At 44.2% G+C, this 24,217-nt stretch overlaps 2 protein-coding genes across 2 annotated transcripts; both read left to right on the top strand.

Moving 5' to 3' along the window:
- The first annotated feature begins 1,115 nt into the window (after positions 1-1,115).
- On the top strand, positions 1,116-3,920 carry LOC117853792 (ferredoxin-thioredoxin reductase catalytic chain, chloroplastic). Its single transcript, XM_034736080.2, has 6 exons — positions 1,116-1,418; positions 1,521-1,645; positions 2,856-2,905; positions 3,005-3,076; positions 3,459-3,519; positions 3,638-3,920. Exons 1-6 carry the CDS (start codon positions 1,310-1,312, stop codon positions 3,680-3,682), a joined length of 462 nt encoding a protein of 153 aa, XP_034591971.2. The 5' UTR covers positions 1,116-1,309; the 3' UTR covers positions 3,683-3,920.
- A 5,396-nt stretch (positions 3,921-9,316) lies between these two features.
- Positions 9,317-15,583, top strand: LOC117853378 (uncharacterized). The gene is made up of 3 exons (XM_034735757.2): positions 9,317-9,546; positions 12,488-12,793; positions 14,835-15,583. Exons 1-3 carry the CDS (start codon positions 9,317-9,319, stop codon positions 15,292-15,294), a joined length of 996 nt encoding a protein of 331 aa, XP_034591648.1. The 3' UTR covers positions 15,295-15,583.
- The last annotated feature ends 8,634 nt before the right edge of the window (positions 15,584-24,217 follow it).

Raw genomic sequence — 24,217 nt, 5'->3', positions numbered from 1 at the left:
ATATTGAATGACAGTGGTAACTTATGTATGATTTGTGTAACAAATTATGTTGTAATTTTAAGATAATAGATTCTAGTGGAAAATTACTGTATGGACAGATAGCAACTATATAATAACTTGTATCTCACCTACACATTTAAGTTTTATGGAGAAATCATATGAACTTTACTATCAAATTACGTAGAAGTTTTATAACAACTTTTATATTGTTAAAACTCACGGAGAGGCGCGAATACAACAACTTATATAAGGATATATAATGTACCAATTATATAGAGATAATGTATCATCTTATGTAGATACTTCAGGTAATAGCACCATTTGAAGAAATTATTTCTACAGCTATTTATGTACATAGTTCATTGATAGATGACATAAGTTGCCAGACACTTAATACATGACTAACTACTACACATTCAACATAAGTTTCCACCGCATAAATTTTTTTTCAAAATATATGTATCATGGATCTAGTTTTATAGATATCGTTGTTAGGAGCACAGTAGTGCAAATGGATTTGAAAATAGACAATCTCAAAAAAAAAGTCACATTTTAAAGAGGTCAAATAAATAGATAAACATGTGGGCAAAAATTCATGCTATAGATCCGATGGAGGCCGTAGCAAATCCTGTCGTACATCAGTCTCCGTCAGCCCACCATTCTAGAAGCGGGCCACGGGCCGCCAGCGGTCGCGCAAAAATGGCAGCCTGCGAGCCGCTTCTAGGGTGGTGGGCTTTTCGCGCGTGACGGCTTAGCTTTTTCCTAAGGAAAAATGTCAATAAAAATATTTGAATTAATTATCTTTTACTCTTCTCCGTTCTACGAATGTTTGTTGGAATTTGTTATTCGGATCTGCTCCTTTTGAGCATGTTCGCTTCAACTTATAAGCCGACCTAAAACGGCTGATTTGTTGTGAGAGAAAAAATACTGTTTGGTGACTAAGCTAGCTGAATAAGTTGAAGCGAACATGACATTTGTTTCCCTGTAGAAAATCGCTGTTTGGGCTGGATTTGTGAAGGGTTCGGATATTTTCTCCCACCACATCGCGTATTCGCGTTGGCGCAGGCTCTCTCCGTCTCTATCCACGGACCACCACATAGGTACGGCCGCCGCTGCTCCATCCACCTCTCCATCCTCCTCCGTCCTCACGCTAACACTGAGCTCTCCAACCCCCTCACTAGCCTCTGCTCCCCCATCTCTCTGCTCCGCTCCCGACCATTCACTCCGCAGCTCTCCTCGCTCCGCTCCGTTCCCCTCCGCCCAACCACCGCGACAGCCATCCGGATCGGCGGGCGGGCACCGGCCGGCGATGACATCCGCCGTCGCCACCACGGTCGGGTGCGGGGGGCTCCCCTTCCGCCCGTCCTCAGCGGCGCCCAGAGGGCGTCCTCGCGGCAGATGGATGGTCCGAGCTCAAGGTACGTTTGCGCTAATCTCCTAATTTCTGGGGGGGCATTCGTACCCTCCCTCCCCTGATGGCATCGGCATGGACTGAATGGAATGGAATCTGGTGTTGGCAGCCGCGGGAGCGGACGCCTCCGACGACAAGTCGTTGGAGATCATGCGCAAGTTCTCCGAGCAGTACGCCCGCCGCTCCAACACCTTCTTCTGCGCCGATAAATCCGTCACTGCCGTCGTCATCAAGGTCAGTACCCTTCGAATATCCGGTAGTCCTCTACTTCCTCCTCCTACGTACTAGTTACGACCTAACTTCAAAGGCATCCACCAAGGCACCGATTAACACCAAGGTTTAGAGTATATTAGCAACTCAGCACCAGTTTTTTCTTTAGAGCAAGACGATACGGGTTTTATAATTTGGGGTACAAATTGGGGGGAATGGAAGCAAAGACCAGGAATAACGATACACTGAGAATTAGATTTGGACAGTATTGATGCCATAAAGCTTAGGAATGAGCAGAATTTTATGAAAGCCGACAAACACACCATTCCTCAATCACGACTAAGTTAAACCATGTATTGCAGTACAACTAGGTCCCTGCGCTGGGTAAGAATGGAAGCTACTTCATGCTAAGAATAAAGCTGAAAGAACAGAACATTAATCCCACTGTCAACCTCATGATGAATCAGACAGAACTAATCCCCCCCTGCCTTCCTTCTAGATGCCTCAGCTCCCTTCTTTATAACCTGAGGGCAGTAAACTGTGCAGAGGAGAGTTAGACAGCGGGTGACAGAGGCAAACTGCCTATGGCTTTTGGTACAGGGGCTGCGCTGCAGTTCATCTATACTAGGTGCCACAGGATGGCTCAACTTATCTTGCTGAATGGAATAGGTGCTGATTTAAAATGTAAATTTATTTTATTGACAGACAATATTGCTTTAACATGTGTGCAAAAATCAACACTGGTCGTGTTGAAGAGAACCATGAGGTCGAGGATTTTTATTTTCTTCACACAAATCCGGAAGACGCACCTTCTAAGAGCAGTGGGTTGATGGAGGGTCTGTTTAGCAGATTAAGGTTAAGGATATCAGCTTCAGTGCAATTTTAGGAATCAGGAAATAATTGATGCATCACTATTGTAATAAAGCAGCAATCCTATATCTAAAGCACATGGGTACATTAGAGACCAAAAGGAAAAAAAGGGGGAAAAAAACAAAGGACGGCTAGATTGAACAATCCTACCATAGCTAGCTTCTGGCAAGTCATTCTGTGATCGGTATAACTTCATCAGCTGCAGTATTTTTCGAGTGCAAGTCCTCTACTCCGATTTTCTTAGAGCAATCGACATCTCTAAGTAAATATTGGAATTCAGTAACTGCTTCTTGATGATATTAGCTCATTTGAGAATGCTTATCATGTCATCATCATTTTGAGTAAAACCATAACATGTTTGCAGGGACTTGCTGATCACAGGGATACACTTGGAGCTCCTCTATGCCCTTGTAGGTAATTTATCTTGTGTATGTTTTCCCCCCTCAATTGTTTGTCCATTATTCGTACAACATCCACTTATCTTATTCCTAAATTTCATGTGAATCTAACCAGGCATTATGATGACAAAGCTGCTGAGGTAGCACAAGGATTTTGGAACTGCCCATGTGTTCCCATGCGTGAGAGGTGTGTCTTGTTGTGAACTATACTTCTGACTATTTTTTTATGATAGTGCATAGAGAAAATATTATGGCAGCGCTACTTTGCGTTCAAAGATGTGCTGCACTGTTGCAAAACAGGATAAGGTTCCTTTTCATTTACAGTACCAGATGACTGATTGGCCAGCTAGTTCTCTATTACCATCCCATATCATTAGTATTGACGATGAAGGCATATGCCTTGCAATAATGCAAAGTCCAACCTGCCCTGTATTTTGTTTTTAATTTCTGATAGATAACTTCGAGAATGCAATTTCCAGTTTGCTTCTCTTGAAAGGAAAAATCAGAAACAACAAACTATTTGCTGTCTAGAAGCATCGTATCTTATGTGAGTGGGTCTACTTTTGCAGGAAGGAATGCCACTGTATGCTTTTTCTCACTCCCGACAATGATTTTGCTGGACAGGACCAGGCATGTCCCTTTTGCACACATCCCACATAATACTTTGTAGTTTCCCCCTGATATATGCATCCATGACATCTTTAGCACAAATAGCTCAAGAATGATTTTACTCGTGTACTTGCTGCAGGCTATCTCCTTGGAGGAGATCAAAGAGGCGACATCAAAGTTCTAACCCCGTGTAATTTCCGCCAAATGTTTACTTGACAGCTAGCTTTCTTTTATATGTATATGTACTTATGTAGCATCTATAAGATATGCCACCGGAGAAAATTCTTCATAAGATGTCTAGTGAACGGCACTTCCGAAGGCTGTTGAACTGTCGATCCTGTGGCCATAAGAGCGCTTTTGTTGTATCTGTGCTCCATTTCTTGAATTATTAAGCATGTGGAATACGTTGTTCATGACTGCTATCTATGGGGTTATTGTTTTTTTTTTACTGTTTGTAACGGCGTGGAGTACCTAAAGAAAAATAAAATCGATGCAATTATCACAAAGTGAGGTGTGGGAGCGGATCCATGCTGATGTTGGGCTACTACCCCGCCCACTATGTGTGGGTGGGCTGCGACTTCCTCCCACAATCACATAAGTCGTGTCATTCGGCCCATCGCAGCATGCCAACCTGAAAGGCAGAAAAAAAAACATAGCGGGGTCGTGGTCGTGGACTCGTGGGCGGTCGTGGCGCCGCGTCCTGTGCGTGTCAGCGTGTCGTGTGCGAACTGCGAAAGTGACACTAGCGCAGTAGGATTCTTCACTTTCGTTGTCAATATCTCAGTCCGGTCTCCGGTGAGTGACTATACCGCCACTCCCTATGCTCCAGATAGAGCTACTTTCAGGTTCGGTGAAGTCAAACTACCTTGCATTCGAGTAAATTTGTATGAACCACGATCTATGTCACCAAATTAGTACCATCAAATCGATCATGAAAATTTTCATGAAATATATTTTCATGATTTATTTTTGGTGTTGTAGATGTAAATATTTTTTTATAAACTTAGTCAAATTAAATTTAATTTAGGACGAACCTAGATATAGGTAGACTCTGAAAATAGAGGAGGTACAATTTATCGCATGAATGTTATGAGTTTGTTGATGCGTGACAAGGACGTAAGCATGGATGCCACAAAAAGCCCAACCATAAATATTGTACAAGTGTTATATGCGATTAAATTTTCAAGAGTTTTTGCTCCGGTGATCCCTTTTCTGAAAGTTGCACGATTCTTAAAGCAAGAATGTGATTAATTAATTCATTTCTTAATTACTTTGATCTGGGTCTCGTACAGGCCGAGCCCTGCCGACGCCCAGCCCATGACTACAAGAAATATGCACTCGATCCGCTTCTGGTGCTAGGTGGTGACGGCACAATTCGACAGCAGCGCTTCTCGTGGCTCCTGCGGGCGACGCTCCATGTGAGGTCCACCCCTCTGCCCGCCACCCCTGGACTGAGACTCTGAGAGAGCCACCGGCAGCAGCGGCTCTGCGTTGCTAGAGCGGAAGAAAATGTTCAGAGCCATGGACAGGGGCGGATCCTAGATCAGATGATAGGGAGGCTGAACATCATTCATTGCTTCACACAGACACTTTCTTCTACCTCCAGACATTAGAAAACCTACATCGACGGTACGAAAACTCCCTCTTGTCCAGCAGCCAGTGGGGGGGGGGGGGGGGGGGGGGGGGGGGGGGGGGGGGGGGGGGGGGGGGGGGCATGGACCGAAGCAAGTTGGGCACTGCTCCAAAATTACAAGTTGTAGTGCATATCCCTTGCAAGCCCCAACAACACTAATAAAAAACAGTAGACGGGAATCAGCCTCCACCTTGAGGCCGGCAAAAATGTAGTCGAGCACCACCACCTTCGTATAGCTCCGACTCCTTCATCGTCCGAAGACGCGAGAGTGACATCGTTGCGCGCCCTCGTCGTCAGGAATGAAGACGGCCGAGTTGGGGCCGAGCTACGTGTCGTCACTGCACATCCACGCCCATCCTCATTCGTCCGAACGGCACGCGAGCGCCGCCGCCGCCGCACGCGAGACGTCGCGATGGAGAAAAAAAAACGTGAAATGCTCAGAAACGCGGGAGGATAATGACCAGAGATAATGGGGTGGACTGAGCCGGCTTACTCGGTCCCGGCAAGGGTGGTAGGGCCGGGTCCAGACAAGGCTAAGACGGAATTAATTAAAATTAATAATTGTTTGCTTTAATATTCGTATAGTTTTTATGGAGAGGACCACCGGAGCAAAACTCAATTTTTAATGGATGAAAAAAAATAAAGGATGAATTCTCGCAAGGCGGAATTACGAACTGCTGCGGCCTGGTGTTGACTTGTGAGTACACCAGACACATGCGATAGTTGAAGAAAACAAAAATTGACTCGCAAGTGGGTATTGACTACCCGCCGGCAGGCGCAGGTCAGCAGGTGTTTTTTCAGTGGTCACCAAATGTCTGGGCCTCACGGGCATGAGCCATGAGTGCCTGCCCTGTGCCCCGACGGGTCCAAGAACGCGACACTCCCATGTATCCTGGATCATGTCTACAGACCAACACTTTGTCCGCACACCTGGCACGTGACTGATGACGATCTTAGATTTCTTCGATTCGTCGCCTTAACCAACTCGAGATCAAAGGGTCTTATATTACATTACATGTATTATAATGTAGCAGGGACAATGTCATGCTAAACAAACAGAAATCATGAATGGGAATTGACACCTTGTTCGACACTTCTCATTCATACCAAGAAAGCATGGAGACTAAAGCAAGTACAGTACTCGTTGCTGATTGCTGTAATGCAGCCAGTCGACATTAACATTGCCTCATTGAACCATGTCTTGGGAACAGACGATGAGACTTAGGATTGCAACGCACGCGCACGCATACTCTGCCCCTTTTCCTCCTCCAACTCCACGAGTTCAGGATAACCGCTGCGCGAGCATTGAATTTTTTCCTGTAGAGCGCTGCCGGTCGGGAGAAGCAGCCGCATGTGCATGGTGTACATGCCAGCGATTAAAGAACCTGATAAAATTGGTTAAGCCGGGCTCGAGCTGATGAGAGATCTCTCATCGCCTGTCCTCTCCACCCACCTGGTAGTCACTGCTGCCAGCACCTGTCGGCAGCTAGCAGCAAAGCCTCTGATCCGGCCATCTTCTTCCCTTCAGCAGAGCATCTTCATTCCTGCTAATCTCCAATGGCGGGTCATACCATTCTTTCATTATTTCAGAATCTACTCCGTGGGCGTTTCGTTACTCGTATCTTCCATTACTGAACCATGCTTACTCAAGTCATCCATTCATACTGCTGCATTTACCTCATCAGCTTTGGCCAATTGGCTGAACTGAAACGACCTGCAATGGCGTAGTGATCGAATAACCGCAGCCGGTCTGTTCTTTCTTGGTGCGGAGTGCAGCAGGTAGGTCGTTCGGGTGGGTGCTGGGCCGAGGAGCAATGAAGAATGGACCACGGGTGGCGCTACGAGGCATGCGCAAAGGACAGCATGCGGTACAAGATGTTGGGAACCCTGCTGTGGGCTTGGATCGTATATAGTACTCCAAAGATGCTGTGGACCATGTGTGTGTGTGTGTGTGTTGTGCCGTTTGCAGGTTAACAGTTAACTAATAACGACAGGAAATAAGGCCACCTGGGAGGGACAGGGTGTGATTTTGCTTTGTAAAGAAAATAGGACACCTTCACGATCAATGACCGGGTGTGTGGGAACAAGAGGCAAATGCAAAAACACAAACTCAAATAAGGTCATCCTTTGTGATGTGGCTTGTATGCCCTTGTTAAATGTGGCAAGAAGGTGGTGGTTTTGCTGACATATGGTAGCAGAAAGACCTAAATTTGAAAAAACTCACCTCAACATTTGGAATAACAAGCAAGAAACTATTTAATCTATGACGGATTTTTGGTGATGTTTATAGAAAACGTAGTAAATAGGGCAACATCTATGACGATTTATGTATTTTCGTCACAGATTTGCAAATGATCCATTCGGGCTTCAATTTGAACCCGATTTCTGTGACGAACATGTGATAAGCGTCATAGAGTGAAAATAGAAATCGTCACGAATTTGATATCGTGCTCAAACCACAATGATGATAAAATAAAAATATATTATAGTTGGCCCACTAGTTCACACATGCACCCAAGCTGCTACATAATGTTTTGTTTGTATGAGAATGTTATTATATGAATTCTTCATATTTAAATTAAGTTTTTTGCTTAGGAAAAATTCCCATTATACATATTCACCCAACAAAATTAGCCGCTTCAACATTCTCCTGAGCCTCAGCCCGCTTCCTATGCAGTTAAAAAAAAGAGTCGCGATCCAAAAAAACAAAAATATGTGGAACAGGCAGAATGGGGTTCAAAAATGGAAAAAAGGAGAACAATTGCTACTCCACACGGGATTTGAACCTAGGACTTTAGGACTTTAGATTTAGTAAGGTGACAACAAACCACTAGGCTACTGCCACATTTTGGAAGTTTAAAGCAAATCTTATTATATAACATGATACTGATCAACTGATTTGGGTTGAAGAACACATGAATAGTTGATGTTTCTCTTTTTAATCTAGAATCAAAATTTGTAGCTGGCATTTCTTCATCATACATTATCCAAATTTGATGAGGTTTTTTTCTAATTTTTCTAAAATCACCATCATTTCTTTAATGGCCTTTGTTTGTATGTTAATTGCTATTTCTTGGTTTTTTTTTCATTTTACATGTTTTCTTCCAACTGAATAGAGAATAGAAAAAATATGTTTTTGCATAACAATTGCTAATGTAACTTGATATTTTCCAATGTTATGGTCAACATAAGGTGGTGTCCAAATTTGAGGTGCATACGAGTTTGAACTTGTTATGAGGTATTCAAATCTTAAAGTTTGACTTAAATTATAAGAAACTATGTGAGAGATCTATCCATTTTGTGAACAATGTATAGTCCAATTTTTGTAAAATCTTATGAAACTTTATTTTAATATTGGACATCCATAAAATGATTCTATGCCAATTTACATAATTTTCGGAGAAGTTTTATGTATTATTATCATTATTTTGTAATAAGGTTGTAAATAGAAGTTTTAATTATCCCTAACAAACATTTGAATTTTTCATCTATTTTCGGATGTGCGCTATAATGGAATATACATCCTTAAAATATATTTTTATGTAATTTTTTAAATATTATTTGAGATACATGTAGTTCAAATTGTAATTACTTTCTATAACCACGCAGAAATTCATTTAAACTGTTGAAAATAGTGAATTAATTCCAAATTTTTGAAACTTCTACACAACAACATATAAGTAGTCGATTTCATGTAAAAAGATGTTTTTGGTACGAAATAATTAGATTTACCTGTTACTTAACAACCTTTTCAATTTAAATGTATTTCTACGTTTAAATAATAAAAACAATGAATGAGTCGGCTAAATGGGCCGAGAAACCTAGATTGAGCCATTTTTTGTAATGGGCCGACTCATCCTGATCGTATATCTTTGATCCAATGAACCAAATTAAGCCCCACATGCATAAATAGCTTCAGCCGACCCCGTAACCCTAGCTACTTCTCCACTCTCGGCGCCTCCCATCAACCCATCCCCTTCACTCCTCTCTGATGATCACCGCCACCTCCTCAGATCCACCGCCAACCTCCTACCCTCCGACGCTCCCCCTCTCCCATGTCGGCGCTACGGCCGTCAGTGACGCCTCCATCGCCTGGTGGAGTGGGCCCATCTCCCTCGGCCAGCTTGTGTGCGGTGCGACACAGGGCGGGGCCACCTCCCTCCGCCTTCTGGCAAGCAGCGCGGGATGGGGCACCTCCCTCAACAACCTCCTAGCAGCACAACATGGGGCGGGCCCGCCTCCTTCGGCCGGCCTACTAGGGGCGTCGGTGTACGGGCCTCCAGGGTGGAGGCCGCCTCCCTGGTTGGCTCGTGCCAGAGTCACACGTGGCCCTTCCATGGCTGGCAGCGATGCACCTTCACGCCCGTCGCCCCCTTCTGTTCTTTCTGCTTCCGCACCAAACTCAGCACCAGCAGGTGAGATTTTTGACCTGATGATTTCAGATCCAAGCATGGTGGTGACATCCTGTAGTTCCCGTCCACCTCATGCACATCCTGATGCGTATGTGTCTCGCTCTCTCATCTCCTTCCCTCTCTCTCATTTGTTTTCTGATTTCCCCTCGAATTTCTTTAGATCCCAATCTAGGGTATGGACCACATGGGGGCTGCTGAGCTGCTGCTGGGCTGTGGGCTCACTGAAATTTCTTTAGATCCCAATCATTTAGTGATAGGTTATTGAAATTTGTGGCTGCATCCTTATGCGTTAATTTGTGGCTACATGTTGTGATAGCATCTATCTTCACAGCAATCTTTTTCTTGTATCTGTGGTAGATAACACTGATGCTTGAATCTGTGGTTATTTTGGCTCCTGTTATGCTTATATGATATCCATTTATTTTTTCCAGTGGGAAAGAAATTTGTTTCATAGTGGTATACCTCCTTTTATGGTGGTTTAAATGAATTGGCAAAACAGAAAGGGAAGTACAGTGCTAGACATTCAACATGTTGTGAGTGTTTTCTATTTGCAGTGTCACTTGGAATCCTTTGCAGTTTGAATCTCTGAACTCTGGTATGCTCTAGTAGTTTTATCTTGTAGAGAGTATAGAGTAAGAGATTAGAGAACTAGAGAATTAAAGATATTAGTAGTTTTATCTCTGAACTTCGAACTCTGGTATGCGAACTCTGGTATGCCCTGTATTTGTGTTCCTTTTGTGTCATATACTTGTATTTGTGTTCCTTTTGTGTCATATACTTGTCCTCTTCTAATTTTTGTCTGGCCATTATGCTTTTCAAATAGGAACTATTCATGATTTGCTTGTGTTTGTTGTAAGCCATTCATTAACTTGTTGTACATGCAAACATCTTAGGTGAGGCACCAGTGGATGAGCCCATGATTGATGTGAGTTCAAGTCAGTTCTATGGTGAAGGATATGGTGTTAGTGACAAGAGAATCGCTGACTTGACTATAATCAACAAGGAGCTAGGTGTTGCTATGTTTTGAATGATTCTCTCTCTGGGTACGTCATTTTCCCTCGCTACCCATTAATAGTCAAATGTAAGGGGAAATTCTGTTGGGCAACTGATTGACGTATTTTCCTCTACTGTTGTTTGTTTGGACTTGCGTGCCAAGATGATAAAACCTGGTGGCGATCAGCACGCCCACGGACTACAACACATGCCCCCTCTACACCTGTTTGACTCCACCTGTTAGTGTACGTCTTGCTCTTCCCTTGATCTATACAAATCTGTTAGGAACTAAAGTACTATATACATTGGTGCTGATGCATATTTTTTATTTCGGTTGCAGATTATTGACGAGAAGGTTTGGTGGATGCAAGATGAAAACATAATGTAATCAACTATTATGATGTGCTTATGAATGTAATCTGAGATATTGAATCTTTTTTTTAAGATTATGAGATATTGAATCTAATATGCTATAATTTTGATAAATGGGCTGAAAACTTACTATGTCTTTTGGACTGAAATGTTGCTACAATAAATGGGCTAACTATTTGAGTGGGTTGAAATTTGATGGGTCTCTTTGATGGGCTGAAAAGTTTATGGGTCAAAATACACATCAGTAGCCACGTCGGCATACACATCAGCAGACACGTCATCAGTGCTTGCCACGTCAGTAGCCATGTTGTTGCTCACATCGTCGGTACCAATCATCTGTGACATTTATTTTCATCATTGATATTGGGCTTGGGCTAGGCTGCGCGGCCTAAGGATGTTTTATGACGGTTACGAAAATTGTGCTGATATATGACGATTACGAAGAAACATCGATCGATTTAATCTACGATGCTCAATTCTTGATGTTATCTGAAATCACCACAGACACTGATTTAAGATGATTTTTCAACGATCCGTGAAAAATTTATTCCCATCACAGTTTCTTGTAGTGAAAAAATATCATATATAACATTTGGAATAATAGAAATTATCATTGACTTAAGTACTTAACCACTTATATTCCTATAAAATTCCTGTAAGCATTAAAGACGCCGCTATGATTAAACTCTTAAAGGTTGGACTGGACCGAGCATCCTAAGATCAAGGAGATGTGCCGATGAGGACGAGGTGGGAAATGACGTGACAATAACTGTAAGTTCAATAAAGAGATAAATAGCCAAAGAGGACGAGTAATTAAGCTCGATTGAACTAGCTAAAGATAAAAAGAGATAAATAGACTGGTACACAATCGATGTCCGTTTTAGTAATTTCTTTTTCTTAAAAAAAATTGAAAAATTAAAAAGTGTTGTGGGGAGTACACGGGAATTTGGACGGTTCACTTTTGCGGGAGTTGCTTTAGCCGACACCAATCATTTTAGAAATAGCTCCTAACGACAAGGGAAAGGCAGATACTGCTCCAAAGATTTAGCTAATTGGCCTTTTTTTTGTCCCAAGTCAATGGAATTGACTTTTTTCAAAGGCCCAACTGACTCGAGAATTTTACCATGTTTAAACTGACTTTCAACCGTGCGGTTGCTGAAATTACGGAAAACCACCGCCGATGGGCTACTGGCGGCTGCTCCAAAAGCCTTCGAGGACAAGCCTCTGCAGGTGGCGCGCAACAGCTGGCAGAATCCCACGGCTCCACTCCACGCAGGCCTGACCGGACGATCCGAGCCGCCCGTCCGAGTTCTGACAAGATCGGACGGCCTCACACCTATCTCCCGCTCCAGGAAGCAAGCCTCCCTTGCTGCAACTGAAGCTGTGGCCCACACGCCACTGCAGCCAAAAACCAAAGCCGGTGCAGCCCAAACCCCTCGGCGACCCGGCACAAGTCAGAAGCGAGCGAGCGAGCGAGCCGCACGCGGGGGCAGGCAGTGGCAGTCGTCTCCAACCCATACCATCACCCTCCCCGTGCGCGCGCGCGTGAGGCGCTTGCTCCCTTTCTTTGCATGTGAAGGAGAGGGGGAGGGGAGAGAGAGGGAGGGGGGCAGAGTGGGAGAAGGGGAGCAATGCCGATCGTGTCCGAGGGCGGGCGGCGGGGGGACAGCGGGAGCTCCGGCTTCGGCCGCCGGGGCCAGCGCTCCGGGCCGGCTGCGGGCGGCGGCGGGTCGTTTTCGTCGTCGTCGGTTGTGCTGGGCAGCGACAGCAGGGCGGCGGTGCTGCAGTGCGACGAGATGGAGGAGAGCGACGGGGAGGTGCAGAGCTCCATCAGAGGGCCGCTCGACACCTTGGACGCGCTACAGGAAGCACTGCCCAAGAACAGGTCAGTCAGTCTCCAATCCGCCGGCAAAGCTCGCGGCTTTGTCAATCTCCTTCTTCCAGCGATCCGTAACCGTGCTTGATATCCTGGTTTATTACGGATTTTGCACGAATTGTGCAGTTTATTTTTCTGCTTCTTGGGTCATGTGGTGCACTGCGGATAGAACGGGATCGTACTCTATTCTTCTGATCTTCTTCCTTCGGTGTGTTGTGGAGTCATGTAGGTGTCAAATTCGTTATCTTTTTCTCGATTCTGCAGTGTGCATCTCTGGATGGTGTTGTGGGGTGATTCGAGCAGTGCTGTAGGATTTGTTGTTAAATTTTGTGGCATTTCGGGGGGTAGTATCTATCTGAAGCAGCCTGTGTTCAGGTGCTCTGTCAAGAAATCTGGGGATTTGAAGTGGTGGGGGCACTCGGTCTGGATCGTTTTAGTGGCTGCAGAGTGCATAAGCGTGGCAGGGGAACTGTGGCTGATGATTGTCTTAAAAGTTTAGTTCTTGATCGGTCTGGTTGGTGGATGCATGGTACAGAGGCTAGATAAGGACAGTAGTGGATTTAGTATGTTTGGCTGGCTGGTCTGACAGATGGGGGCCGCTTATGGAGTTCATTTCTTAGTGTGCCTATTGGTGCCGTAACGATTTCAGACAATTTGTTGGGAAGATTATATTTTGGTTCTTCCTGGTGAACTATGAGTAACTTTGATGTCATGATGAAAGGCCTGTCATACTTAGCTTGGAAATGTTATCCATCCTCACTGAATTCTTGCTCTTGGCCAAGCCTGTTGCTTGATTGTTTAGTTCAATGTGGGGTCCTTGCAAATCTTCATAGAATATTTGTAAAATTTTGTCACAGTTTATCCTGGGAACCCCATGTCAGGATGAACATATGCAGATACAAATTTTTCGCTGACATACTTCACCCCTTATGGTGTCTGATCTAGTAGTACCATGATAGTTCAAGAACCCAAACGTAAGGATGGCTTAAGATTGATAATAAAATGGTTATTGAAGTTAAAAGGAGTATTTGCATTTTTTCCTTGATACTTTGCCACTAGCTGGTCCCAGCTGATTAGACAGTAACCAGGAATAGTAAACCTTTAGAACACTAGATGCTCTTTCAAGTATTTGTCCAGAAGGTATTTGTTTTTGAAAATAGCAATTCTTTGTTGATGCATTTGCACAATACATTGAATTAGATATATTCATCATGCTATATTAACTTTTTGCTAGCGCTGCACTTTGGTTTCTGTGTGCTGTATATTTCTAGAATTATTCTTGAGTACTTTAATGTGCGTGCTATGCTTTGACATTGTGCAGTTCTGCCTTGCTGTTTTCTCAGTACGTCTCTACAGTCTAAAGTAACCAGCAATATCTTCCACATGCCATTACAGTGAGCTTATTTGATCGTTTTCAAGGATAACTGCAGCTCGCACGCCTTCTATGAAGTTTTGCTTTCAGTAGGATATTGTGTATGCTATCATGTTAAGACTTAGGAGTGCCATAAGCAGGTCTTCTGCAATGTTTATACATGGTCATATGGAGCATAGTGAATTCTTATCCCTACTAACAGCTGGTGAGGAGGTTTTGGTCATGATAAATTTTTAGAGTTTAATAGGATCCTAGTGCCTCATGAATTGGTGTACGAAGCTAAGCGCCAAAAATTTATAACGGGATAAAACGCTTGTTCGGTTATAAGCAGTAATGTACTTTTGTCAAGCGCGCTTAAATACAACTCCTTTTTGTTTAGCATGTAATTAATGTGGGCACATGATCAAACGGGAGCAACAAAGTTCTTTCACATGCATTTGTTAGCTAGTTGTCGGAATACCGTTTATTTGCATCATTAAGTATTTAGATACTTGTCTCATTTTCTTGTCGCTGCTCGTGCGCCTTTTATCCATAAATAGTACTTTCTCGCAATCTGCCTGGAAAATTGTTTGCCTCTGTTTAGCGCCAGATCCTATAGCGCTGTCGTATTCGGGCAATTTATTGTGTGTGTATACTTCTTCAGTTATTCTGACCTATCTGAATTCTTGCCTACAACAGGAAAAGATTACCCAAATTCTACAATGGCAAGTCGAGTTCCAGGGCGAATGCTGCTGAACCTGCACAAGACACTGCAAATCCTGGGAAACCATCCCCCAAGAAGCGCAAGGGCTTCCTTTCTTTCAGTTTCAGCTGGAACAAGTCGCGGAGCAAAGGGTCAAGTTCAAGCAGAAGGCGTGATGCCGCCGCCACCAGCTCCAAGAACTGGAGGAAGACACTGCCTCCATCTCCCACTACAAGCTCCTCTCAGCGCAACAGCAGGGGTGGTGGCAACGAGCACGCTCGCCGCTGGCTGCATAGGAGATCCAGCACAAGCAGGGGCGTCTCTGCTTCTCCACCATCTGCTTCCCTTCGGTCCCAGCTGATCGCCGTCCAGATGCAGTCGGTTTGTCTGGAGGATGTGGAGGAGTCCACCGCCTCGCTCTCGTCCAGGGAGAAGCGCAGGAAGAGCTTGCGGTAGTGACAGACGGCTTCGTCTGTCCACCAGCTCCACCCACCGGTGCCCGTTTCTTCTGTAGAAACCGCGGAATCCAGTTGCCGGTGCTCCAGTATTCTCAGTGCCATGGATGCTTTACAGTGTAAGGTTCGGCTGCAATTGTGTACAGTCGCCGAGTGGCGCTAAGTTTCTTACCCTTACACATAGAACATAGTATAAACATAATCAAATCAATGATAGAGATCCTGAACTTGGGAAAGTGATGCGTGGTCAGTGGTCTGATGCCTTGCTCGTTTTTCTGGTTGCCTGATCTACTGTATGTTTTGTGCCGCGCGTTTTGCCTGCTGATCCAGCCGTTGGGCCGGTCAATAGCTTTTCTGGAGCTCGAGTATCCTGCCTGTTGGGTTGGCCTTGCAGCGGCCCGCGGGCCCTGCCTTGGTGCGCGTGGCATCGCGCTCCTCCCGTCTTCCTCTCCGACTCGGCTGCGGCTGCGCCCGCGCGTCTGGTGTCTCTCCGTCTCCGACATGTAACCTTAGTAGCGCCGCGGATGTTGAGATGCGGCAAGAGGAATCGTAGAGTTCGCAGGGGTCGCCGGGAGAACTAATCAAAGTGAGGTATGCTGTGCAGCTGGCGGCCTTCGGTTGGCGTTCTCCCAGGTCTGCTTCACCTAGCGCCCTCCCCCCCCCCGGTTATGTCACAAGTTCTCTTCTGCTATAAACCGTGTGCGAGTGCCCGATCGGCTTGCGTTGTAAAAACTACTTGTTCTTAATGGAATGATACGCAGCTTCTAGAAAAAAGTGAGGTATGCTGAATCTGACGGGTTTCTTTCTTCAGGTTGATGCAGTAGGCGAAAACGAAGGAACCCCTCCCTCTCCTTTTCTATGGCGAGTTCAATTCCAACCTATGAGCCCTAATTTAGCGGATGTTGAGATAGCTCAAATTAGTTTCGCTAGTTTGAGCGTTGATCCTGTCATGATTCATTGACTTGCCCTGGGCATTGCGATTATATATGGAGCCTCCTGTTAATCTCAGAAAGAGCTAGTTGCCTTAGGTTATGGACGCTTCCAGTTCATGGCCTAGGACTTGGACTACGATAAGTAGATATTGGTAAATGCAGCACAGTTTAATCGCACAGGATTACACATGCAGGGTTACCAATCCGTAGTGGCTTAATCTAGTCGCTCAATGGCTTGTGAGTAGTGCCCATTGTTCAACACTGAAAAATATGTGGCCTCTTAAGTGAGATGTTTCAGTATTGCATTCACAATCTATCCTCCACTTTGCATAATTGATCCGAACACAACAAGATTCACACAAAAGAATCTCAAATAATTAGAAAGTTTAAGGGTTGGATAAAGCATCTAGCTTAACTGCACTTTTCATTATAAGTCCAACTTCAATTCTGCTGACAAGGGACTGTTTACCTAGTTTGTTCAGGTCATGGAGGATAATCTTCCATGCACAAGCAATACACAAACGCCGAACCATTGCCATGGGAAGCAAATCTTCAAAGGAGAAAATTAGAGTTTCAACATTTAGACCTTCCAGAGGTAATGTGTACTACTTGATTTGAGATAATGGAGGTCTTGATGAGCCAGATTAGTTTAGCTGTCTAATCTTGATATTTTGTGAACACAGGACATGCTATGCAAAATTTTATCACAATTGCCTCTGAAGGAGGTTATAAGGACTAGTGATCTCTCCAGCAAATGGCGATATGTCCGGACAATTAATCCCAAACTTCGATTTGATGGCATGACGATGTGCAGCCACAGGAGTATCTATGGGTCAAAACAATGCACTCAGGAGTTCATTCAGAGTGTTAATGCTGCTCTGCAGCAACACAATGGCATGTTCGTTGAAGATTTTGAGCTCAAATTTGGGCTTCACAGTGAGCTTGTTATTCATCTTGATGATTGGGTTAGGTTTGTCACAGCTTCTCAGACAAAGAATCTAGCTTTTGATCTAGTTCCAGCCGAATTTCGTGGTCGTCATGATAGGTATTTATTTCCCTTTGAACTTCTGGACTACGGAAGCACATTACACCTACAGAGGATTTTTTTTTTAAAAACATTGGCAGGAGCGCTGCCTATTCATTTAAGAGGAGAAGAAGTTTGAAACTAGTTTTACAATGAAATTACATGATAGTAAACGACCTCAAGCACAAGAAGTGACATAAAGAAACTGAAAAACATCGTGAGAGAGTAATCTCCTCGCTTCCCAAATCTAAGAAAGTTTGATTTGCACTTGGTACGTGCCACAACAAAGGATCTTAATGTGCTGTCAAGTTGCTCTAGTCTAGAGTGGCTGAGTATGGTTAGGTGCCACCTGGATGACGAGCTTAAGGTGGATCTCCCATTGCCCCGCCTGAAATACTTGTGTGTAGCAGACAGCATGATAACAGGAATAAAAGTCAATGCCATGAATATCGAGACTTTTGTGTACAAAGGATGGCGCTATCCCATTGAAACTAGGTCTTTAGACCTTAAAGATGCACATCTCCATTTTTTTGACTGGATAAGTATTGAGGATGCTCTCACCATACTTCCTACTGTGCTTTCACATGTGAAAAAGCTGAATATATGCAAGTTAAAGCAGCATTGCAGGTCTGCTGCCATTTTCTTTTCCTCATGATTTCAGCTTTTGTCTTGTATTCTTTCTTGTCTAACATTTAGTTGTCTTCTTTCCAGATGCCCACAATGCTAGAAAACGCCAGCAAGTTTTCTCAGCTAAAGTATTTAGTGTTGGAGTTAACTGTGAGTGATAAAGATGCTGGCAACATTCTTTCTTTGGCCTCTTATTTGAGGGCCGCTCCTCTTGTTGAAAAGTTTGAGTTACATGTAAGTAGTATACGTTCCTTTTTATTTCTAGACTTGTTCTTTATTTTACATGTTTTCTGGGGTTCTGTTTTCAGTATTGCTTTCATCATCCTTTTTTTTGAAGCGGCTCGGTACTTTCATCATGAACTTGCATTTTCAATTGCCACCTACTTTCTTTTTTAACCATTTCTTCACATGATTTATTTAGCATTCGACCAAAATATTTATTGGTTATGCTTTGGATGTATAAGTAATATGTGAATTTGGACTAATGTACTGCCGTTTCCATCTATATTTTTTTTTGAAGCATCTTCTCCTGTTTACGGAAGCTGCGTGTGAGTCTTTACATTTTTCACGTAGTTTCGATTAGGGATGACTTTATGAACAAATTCTGGCTGTATTTCTTCCAGCAAATAATCCTTATGTTTCATGTTCACAGTCCTCACACCTAAGCAAACCAGCATAAACAACAGTGTTTGCTCATGTAGCATTCATTAATTAGTTTGTTGCAGAAAACTGTGTGGTTTGGTTTTGGGCTCTTGGCAAAGTGTGGCTAGCAACCAAACATGCCCTGCAAGTTTACAACTCCTATTTTTATGCACATCAATTATTGAACCATGCATTGCAGCTCTGCTCATTATTCTTTTTCTCCCCCAACTATTGCAGTTCAATGTTGTCATCTATCCACATCTTGATTTGGAACCTCTTAGGAGCTTTCCACAATGTCCACGTATTTATCTGAAGGATTTGTATATTTCGGGATTTGTAGCGTGCACAGGCCAACTTGAGTTTCTGCTGCACACTGTGGAAAATGCCCCTGGGCTGGAGATTTTAACTTTAGATCCAGCTCCCAAATTCGATAAGAATGTTGGCACGGAACATGGACAACGAACTGATTTATTCTCACAGGATGTCCGTGAAATCAGTATAAGATACCTTAGTGGAAGAATATCGCCAACTGCAAAGCTTTGTATTCTCTAGGACTTGGTAGTTTAGCAAGAAATCCCATGCCTGTGATTCTTGTATGATGACACTGTTATGTTTCTTGTATACTGCTTTTTGGGGTTGTAGGAGGGGTGACAGGCCGCCTGTGTTGCTGTTTTGTTAAACTCCTATTTTCTACCTATAATGAAATGGAGTGGCGATGCGATCTAGAACTCAACTCGAAAAATCGATGTTTGATATGTACTAGGCCTGTTGGTGTATCCTAATTCATACTCAAATTTACACCTACCTCAAATGAGGAGGGTATGGGTAGAAATATATATACCTATTAGAATAGAGAGGGTAGGGTATGTAGAGGGTACAATTTATCCATTGAATATACATAGACAATCTAGTACAAAATTAATTATCCATTAGATATGGGTGAGAATGGAGAAGGTGAGAATTGATAATATATATTTGGATTTGAGTATGAATAAGGGGGTGTTTGGATAACAACTCCTAGACTTTAGTACCTGTGGATGTTTGGATACTAATTAGAAGTATTAAATATAGTCTAATTATAAAACTAATTGCATAGATGGAGTCTAATTCGCGAGACGAATCTATTAAGCCTAATTAGTCCATGATTTGACAATGTGGTGCTACAGTAACCATTTGCTAATTATGGATTAATTATGCTTAATAGATTCGTCTTGCGAATTAGTATAGGAGTTTTGCAGTTAGTTTTATAATTAGCTCATATTTAGTCCTCCTAATTAGCGTCCGAACATTCGATGTGACCCTCATAAAATTTAGCACCTCGAATCCAAACACCCCCTAAGAGTGGGTTTGTCCATACCCTCCGCCTAGTACGTACGACCATCCGTGGCAATCTGTAAGTAGTGTTGATGGAGAGGGATCGATGTGCACTATCATGGATACACCCTTAATACTGCAACGTAGTGGCCTAGCGGGCATAGCTCCTTAGGAGCAGAAGCAGTAGATGGGCACAAAGGAGATCGACTATACATACCTTGACAGCCGCAACTGTGGTTTTGTTGAGCCCGATGCATAGTTCCTGTTGGAGAAAAGGTGCTATCCGTTAGACAATGTGAGCATTGCATTCATGGGCTGTAGCAACGGGACATTGGAGAAAAAGAAAAGAAATCGGATTTGGATATAATAATAGCTGAATGGGGGTGCATATGCTCTTGAAGGTTTTGTTTTGAACATAAATTAAATTCTAATGATTCCATTTGGCGCTATAACATTGAACCGCCACCCATATCTTAATCTAAAGATAATCTATTACCAAACAAAGAAGTACTCCCTCCGTTCCAAACTATAGGACGTTTTGGCTTTTCTAAATGAATAGATATTATTATGCATCTAGATACAGGGTATATCTAAGTGCATAACAAAAGTCTATGAACGACCTATAATTTGGGACAAAGGGAGTACATCACTAGTCAAAAATAAAAAAATATTATATTCCTATTAAATATATATAACACTTTATATTAATTTCAAAAAATACTGAGAATAATTTTCTATCTAAGATTCCCTTTTCTCCTGAATCCATATTAAAAATCATCACAGAATGTGATGGTGAAACAAATTCAAATGTTGGAATTGAAATAAGCTAGGTGTAACATCCCGCTTTTTAGGGCATTTAAAAATACAGGTTTTTTAAAATTTTTCTTTAAATTAAACATATCTTCTCTCTATCAAATATTCAAAACCTTTTTACAAATAAACCTGCATGAAATTGAACATATGTGTTGCATATGATTGCTCTAGCATTCTCTTTTTCTCAACCTTAGGGTTATTCCCTTCTTCTAAATCCTAGAAATAATATTTGAATTTTATTCAAAAAATAATTCTACTCAAAGTCATATGCCAAATTCTTTCTTTATCGAGCCCTTCTAACCTATCTCCCAAAATCCTAGGAATAATACCCGTTCCAAAACCCTGAGCTTAATATTCAAATTTATTTTGAATAAAAATAAAGGAATACATTTTCACAAATAAATTGTCCAAGGTGAATTATTGCCGATGTCTCTTCCCACGAGTCATGATGGAGAAAGTGCCAATTCAAATGGAATGGCTCCAACATGATGTTACTGTCGAAAGTCGAAATCCTTTTATTTTCATCTATTAAAGAGTATTTAAGTCCTTGAAGTACTTGGAAGGTTTGTTTCAAATTTTCAAGGCCCAACCCTAGACACTCTAAGATCCTTTTTCAAACCTGCTCTGCTCCCATTTGGAGTCAAGAGATAGATAAATAGCCACATCCCATTGCACTGATCGGGGGCACTCGTAGTGACTTAGGGGGTCGAAGACCAAGAAGTGGCTTATTTATACCAAGCATTCCTCTTATGGCTAGATCCAATCTCCTGGTCCCTGCAGAAAGGAAAAAGAATTTCACGTTCTTCCTTTCAGGAAGGGAGGATTAGGGAAGTCCTATTGATTACTGTTTTCTCCAGACCGCCGGGAAAAGCATGAAGAAAAGGCTCGAACGGTACGATCCCTCCGTCACCCCAGAATGAAAGGGGTGATCTCGTAGTTCTTGGTCTGTGAAGATGCGTTGTTAGGTGCTCCATTTTCCCATTGAGGACGAACCTCAACCTGTGCTCGAGAGATAGCTCTCCATACACTCATAAGGGATGTATGGATTCTTGAGAAGAGAGGAGCCGCGGTGCCCCCCCTCCCCCTGGACCGCCCGGATCCCACGAGTGAATAGAAAGTTAGATCTACATGTATCCTCCTGAGGAGAAGTTTGTTTGGTTTCAAACTCCGATTCAAACAGGAGGAGTATGCCATGCTAATGTGCCTTGGATGATCCACATCTTCGGGTCAGGCGCTGATGAGCACATTGAACTATCCATGTGGCTGAGAGCCCTCACAGCCCAGGCATAACGATGCAATTATCAGGTGCGCACTAAGATATACCATCAGACCCGTAATATGATTCGTGATCTCGCAACAAATCTCTTGACCTAAAAAAGTGTCTTTCTCGATACATACCATTGTATCAAGTAGTGTTATTTTGAATATTAACCTCTAAACCAAACCTATAAATCAAACCCCCTCTAAATTTGTAATCTAATTCAAATTTAGATCCAAACCCTCTCCAAATAATAGACAGGTCCATTTTAACCGCCATGGGCCGGCAACCTCCCGCCGGCCCAATTTTTCTTTCAGCCTAGCTCGCTTCCGCCCTCTTCACCTCTCTACTATGACCTGCTCGGTCTCCCTTCTGGCCCAACCCGTAGCCCAGCTCGGCCTACCACACCCACCTCAGCGCTGCCGGCGGTGGCAAGGGATTTCCCCCGCCGCCGCCCAGCGCCGAACGTCGCTGTCGTGCCACTATTGCGCCACCGCCACTGCCGTGCCACACCGCCGCGTGCCAGCTTACCACGCCACCACGCCCGGTACTGACCCCCTCACTCACCCCTCTTCCCTGCCACCGCGCGCCACTGCTACCGCCCATTCCTCGTATTGGCCGCGGTAAAACTTCCGCGCCGCCGCAAATCCACCCCTCTTCCCCTCTCCTCTCCTCTCCTTCCCTCCCCTCTACCTGATTGAACCACGCGCCCGCACGCGCACCGTCTCACCCCTGTCACCACCCTACCACCCCTGTCAACCAAGCCTATCTTCACCGGCCTCCCTTATCCCCCCCTCCCCCCCTCCCACCCCCCGCCATGCGCCTCCTCCTTAGCCGCCAAGCAACCGTCGGTGATGTGGCACCCTCCCCGCACCCGCTCGTGACTATAAATAGCCACCCCCACGCCTCGCCAGAGCCCCGCACCACCGAGGCGGGTCACGTCCTATCCCCTAGGTACCGCGCCTCTCCGCCCTCCTCCTCTCCTTCCCAACCACCTAGCCTTGCTCGCCGTGAGCCCCTCTCCCTCCAGGCCCAAGTCCCGTGGCCGGCAGCGACCGGGAGCACCATTCCAGCAAGCTCCCAGCGCCCCACACGGCGGCAGCCATGGCTGCGTAGCGGCGCCGGCCGCCCCTAGCCACCAACCGGTACGCCATCCTCCTCCCGTCATCCCTCCGTCACCTTCCCTCTTCATCTAAATCTGACAGGTGAGCCCACGGCTCACATCGTCACCTGCCATCCCTCCCCATCCCCTTTCTCCCTCCGTGTGCCCGGCTCACGTGGACCGCTCCCCCAACCCGTACCCTGATCCATCGCCCAGTCTCACGAGTCTATAGCACAGTACACCAGTACCTCGATCCACTACCCAGGCTCACGAGTCTACAGCACAGTACACTAGTACCCCGATCCACTGCCCAGGCTCACAAGTCTACATCACAGTACACAAGGGACCCCTGCCCTTGCATCAGTCCTTCTAAAAATGCTAGCTCCACCCCATTTTTGTACCCCCCAAACTTTAGTTTGAGCCCTTCCACACTTCCAAAAATTCTCAAATTTTCTCCTAAAATACTACAAAATATTATAAGCCTATTCGTGCCTTCCTTTTCCATAGATCATTCCATATGAACCCTTCTCCAAAATCTAGCCCCCTCATAAATAGAAAATCCTATATAAGCGTACCCAGGAATTCGCACCTTGTCCATCCATATTCCGAAAACCCTAGAAAAATTTCTAAAACTATATTTGGGCCACCTAAGCCTATTTACATGGTCACCTTATCTAGGCTCCGCCCTAGAGGTCGAAGTGAGTCTGCCGAACAAGCTTTGACCTCCATTTTGCTTGATCTTGCACTGGACCCATTTGTTGCCATGTGTGTTATCCCATAGCATTGGGATAAGTGGTGTCCGTCGTATAAGCTCTCTGGCTTCCACTTGATCTTGCTGATAAACATTTGTCGCCACACTGAGACAGGTCGTTAGTTTTACAAGCTCTCAAGTTCTACCTGAGTCCAAGGAAACTTGGCCAGCTCTACCCGTAGGGTCAAAGCCGAGCCTGTCGTACAAGTTTCCTAGCCATAAGATCCATCCACATCACCCAACACCCAAATCATACCCAAAGCCTATTCCAAAACCCAGTCGGGAGGCTGCCCGACTAAAACCCTAACCCTTAACCCCTCTAGCCGTTGTGCCACTCAATTCAAATCCTAAATATCGATATAACCCTAGCCGTAACCCATTCTTAATTTCTTAGAATTATCTTAGAAATTCATCAAATTTATCCATTAATTAGTTAGAAACTTATTTCTAAATAATTAACA

The sequence above is a fragment of the Setaria viridis genome, chromosome 4, assembly GCF_005286985.2.
Source record: "Setaria viridis chromosome 4, Setaria_viridis_v4.0, whole genome shotgun sequence".
In the NCBI taxonomy this organism is placed as follows: Eukaryota; Viridiplantae; Streptophyta; class Magnoliopsida; order Poales; family Poaceae; genus Setaria; species Setaria viridis.
The sequence above is the reverse complement of the archived record's forward strand: the minus strand, read 5'-3'. Positions and strand labels throughout refer to the sequence as shown.

What these genes read in the sequence shown, in the direction of transcription:
- LOC117853792 (XM_034736080.2), top strand. Translation starts at nt 1,310, where the DNA reads ATGACATCCGCCGTCGCCACCACGGTCGGGTGCGGGGGGCTCCCCTTC. An exon ending in ATGGATGGTCCGAGCTCAAG is followed by an intron (nt 1,419 to 1,520) that starts GTACGTTTGCGC and finishes TGGTGTTGGCAG; the next exon opens with CCGCGGGAGCGGACGCCTCC. An exon ending in TCACTGCCGTCGTCATCAAG is followed by an intron (nt 1,646 to 2,855) that starts GTCAGTACCCTT and finishes ACATGTTTGCAG; the next exon opens with GGACTTGCTGATCACAGGGA.
- LOC117853378 (XM_034735757.2), top strand. Translation starts at nt 9,317, where the DNA reads ATGGGGCACCTCCCTCAACAACCTCCTAGCAGCACAACATGGGGCGGG. An exon ending in ACCAAACTCAGCACCAGCAG is followed by an intron (nt 9,547 to 12,487) that starts GTGAGATTTTTG and finishes TTGCATGTGAAG; the next exon opens with GAGAGGGGGAGGGGAGAGAG. An exon ending in GAAGCACTGCCCAAGAACAG is followed by an intron (nt 12,794 to 14,834) that starts GTCAGTCAGTCT and finishes TGCCTACAACAG; the next exon opens with GAAAAGATTACCCAAATTCT.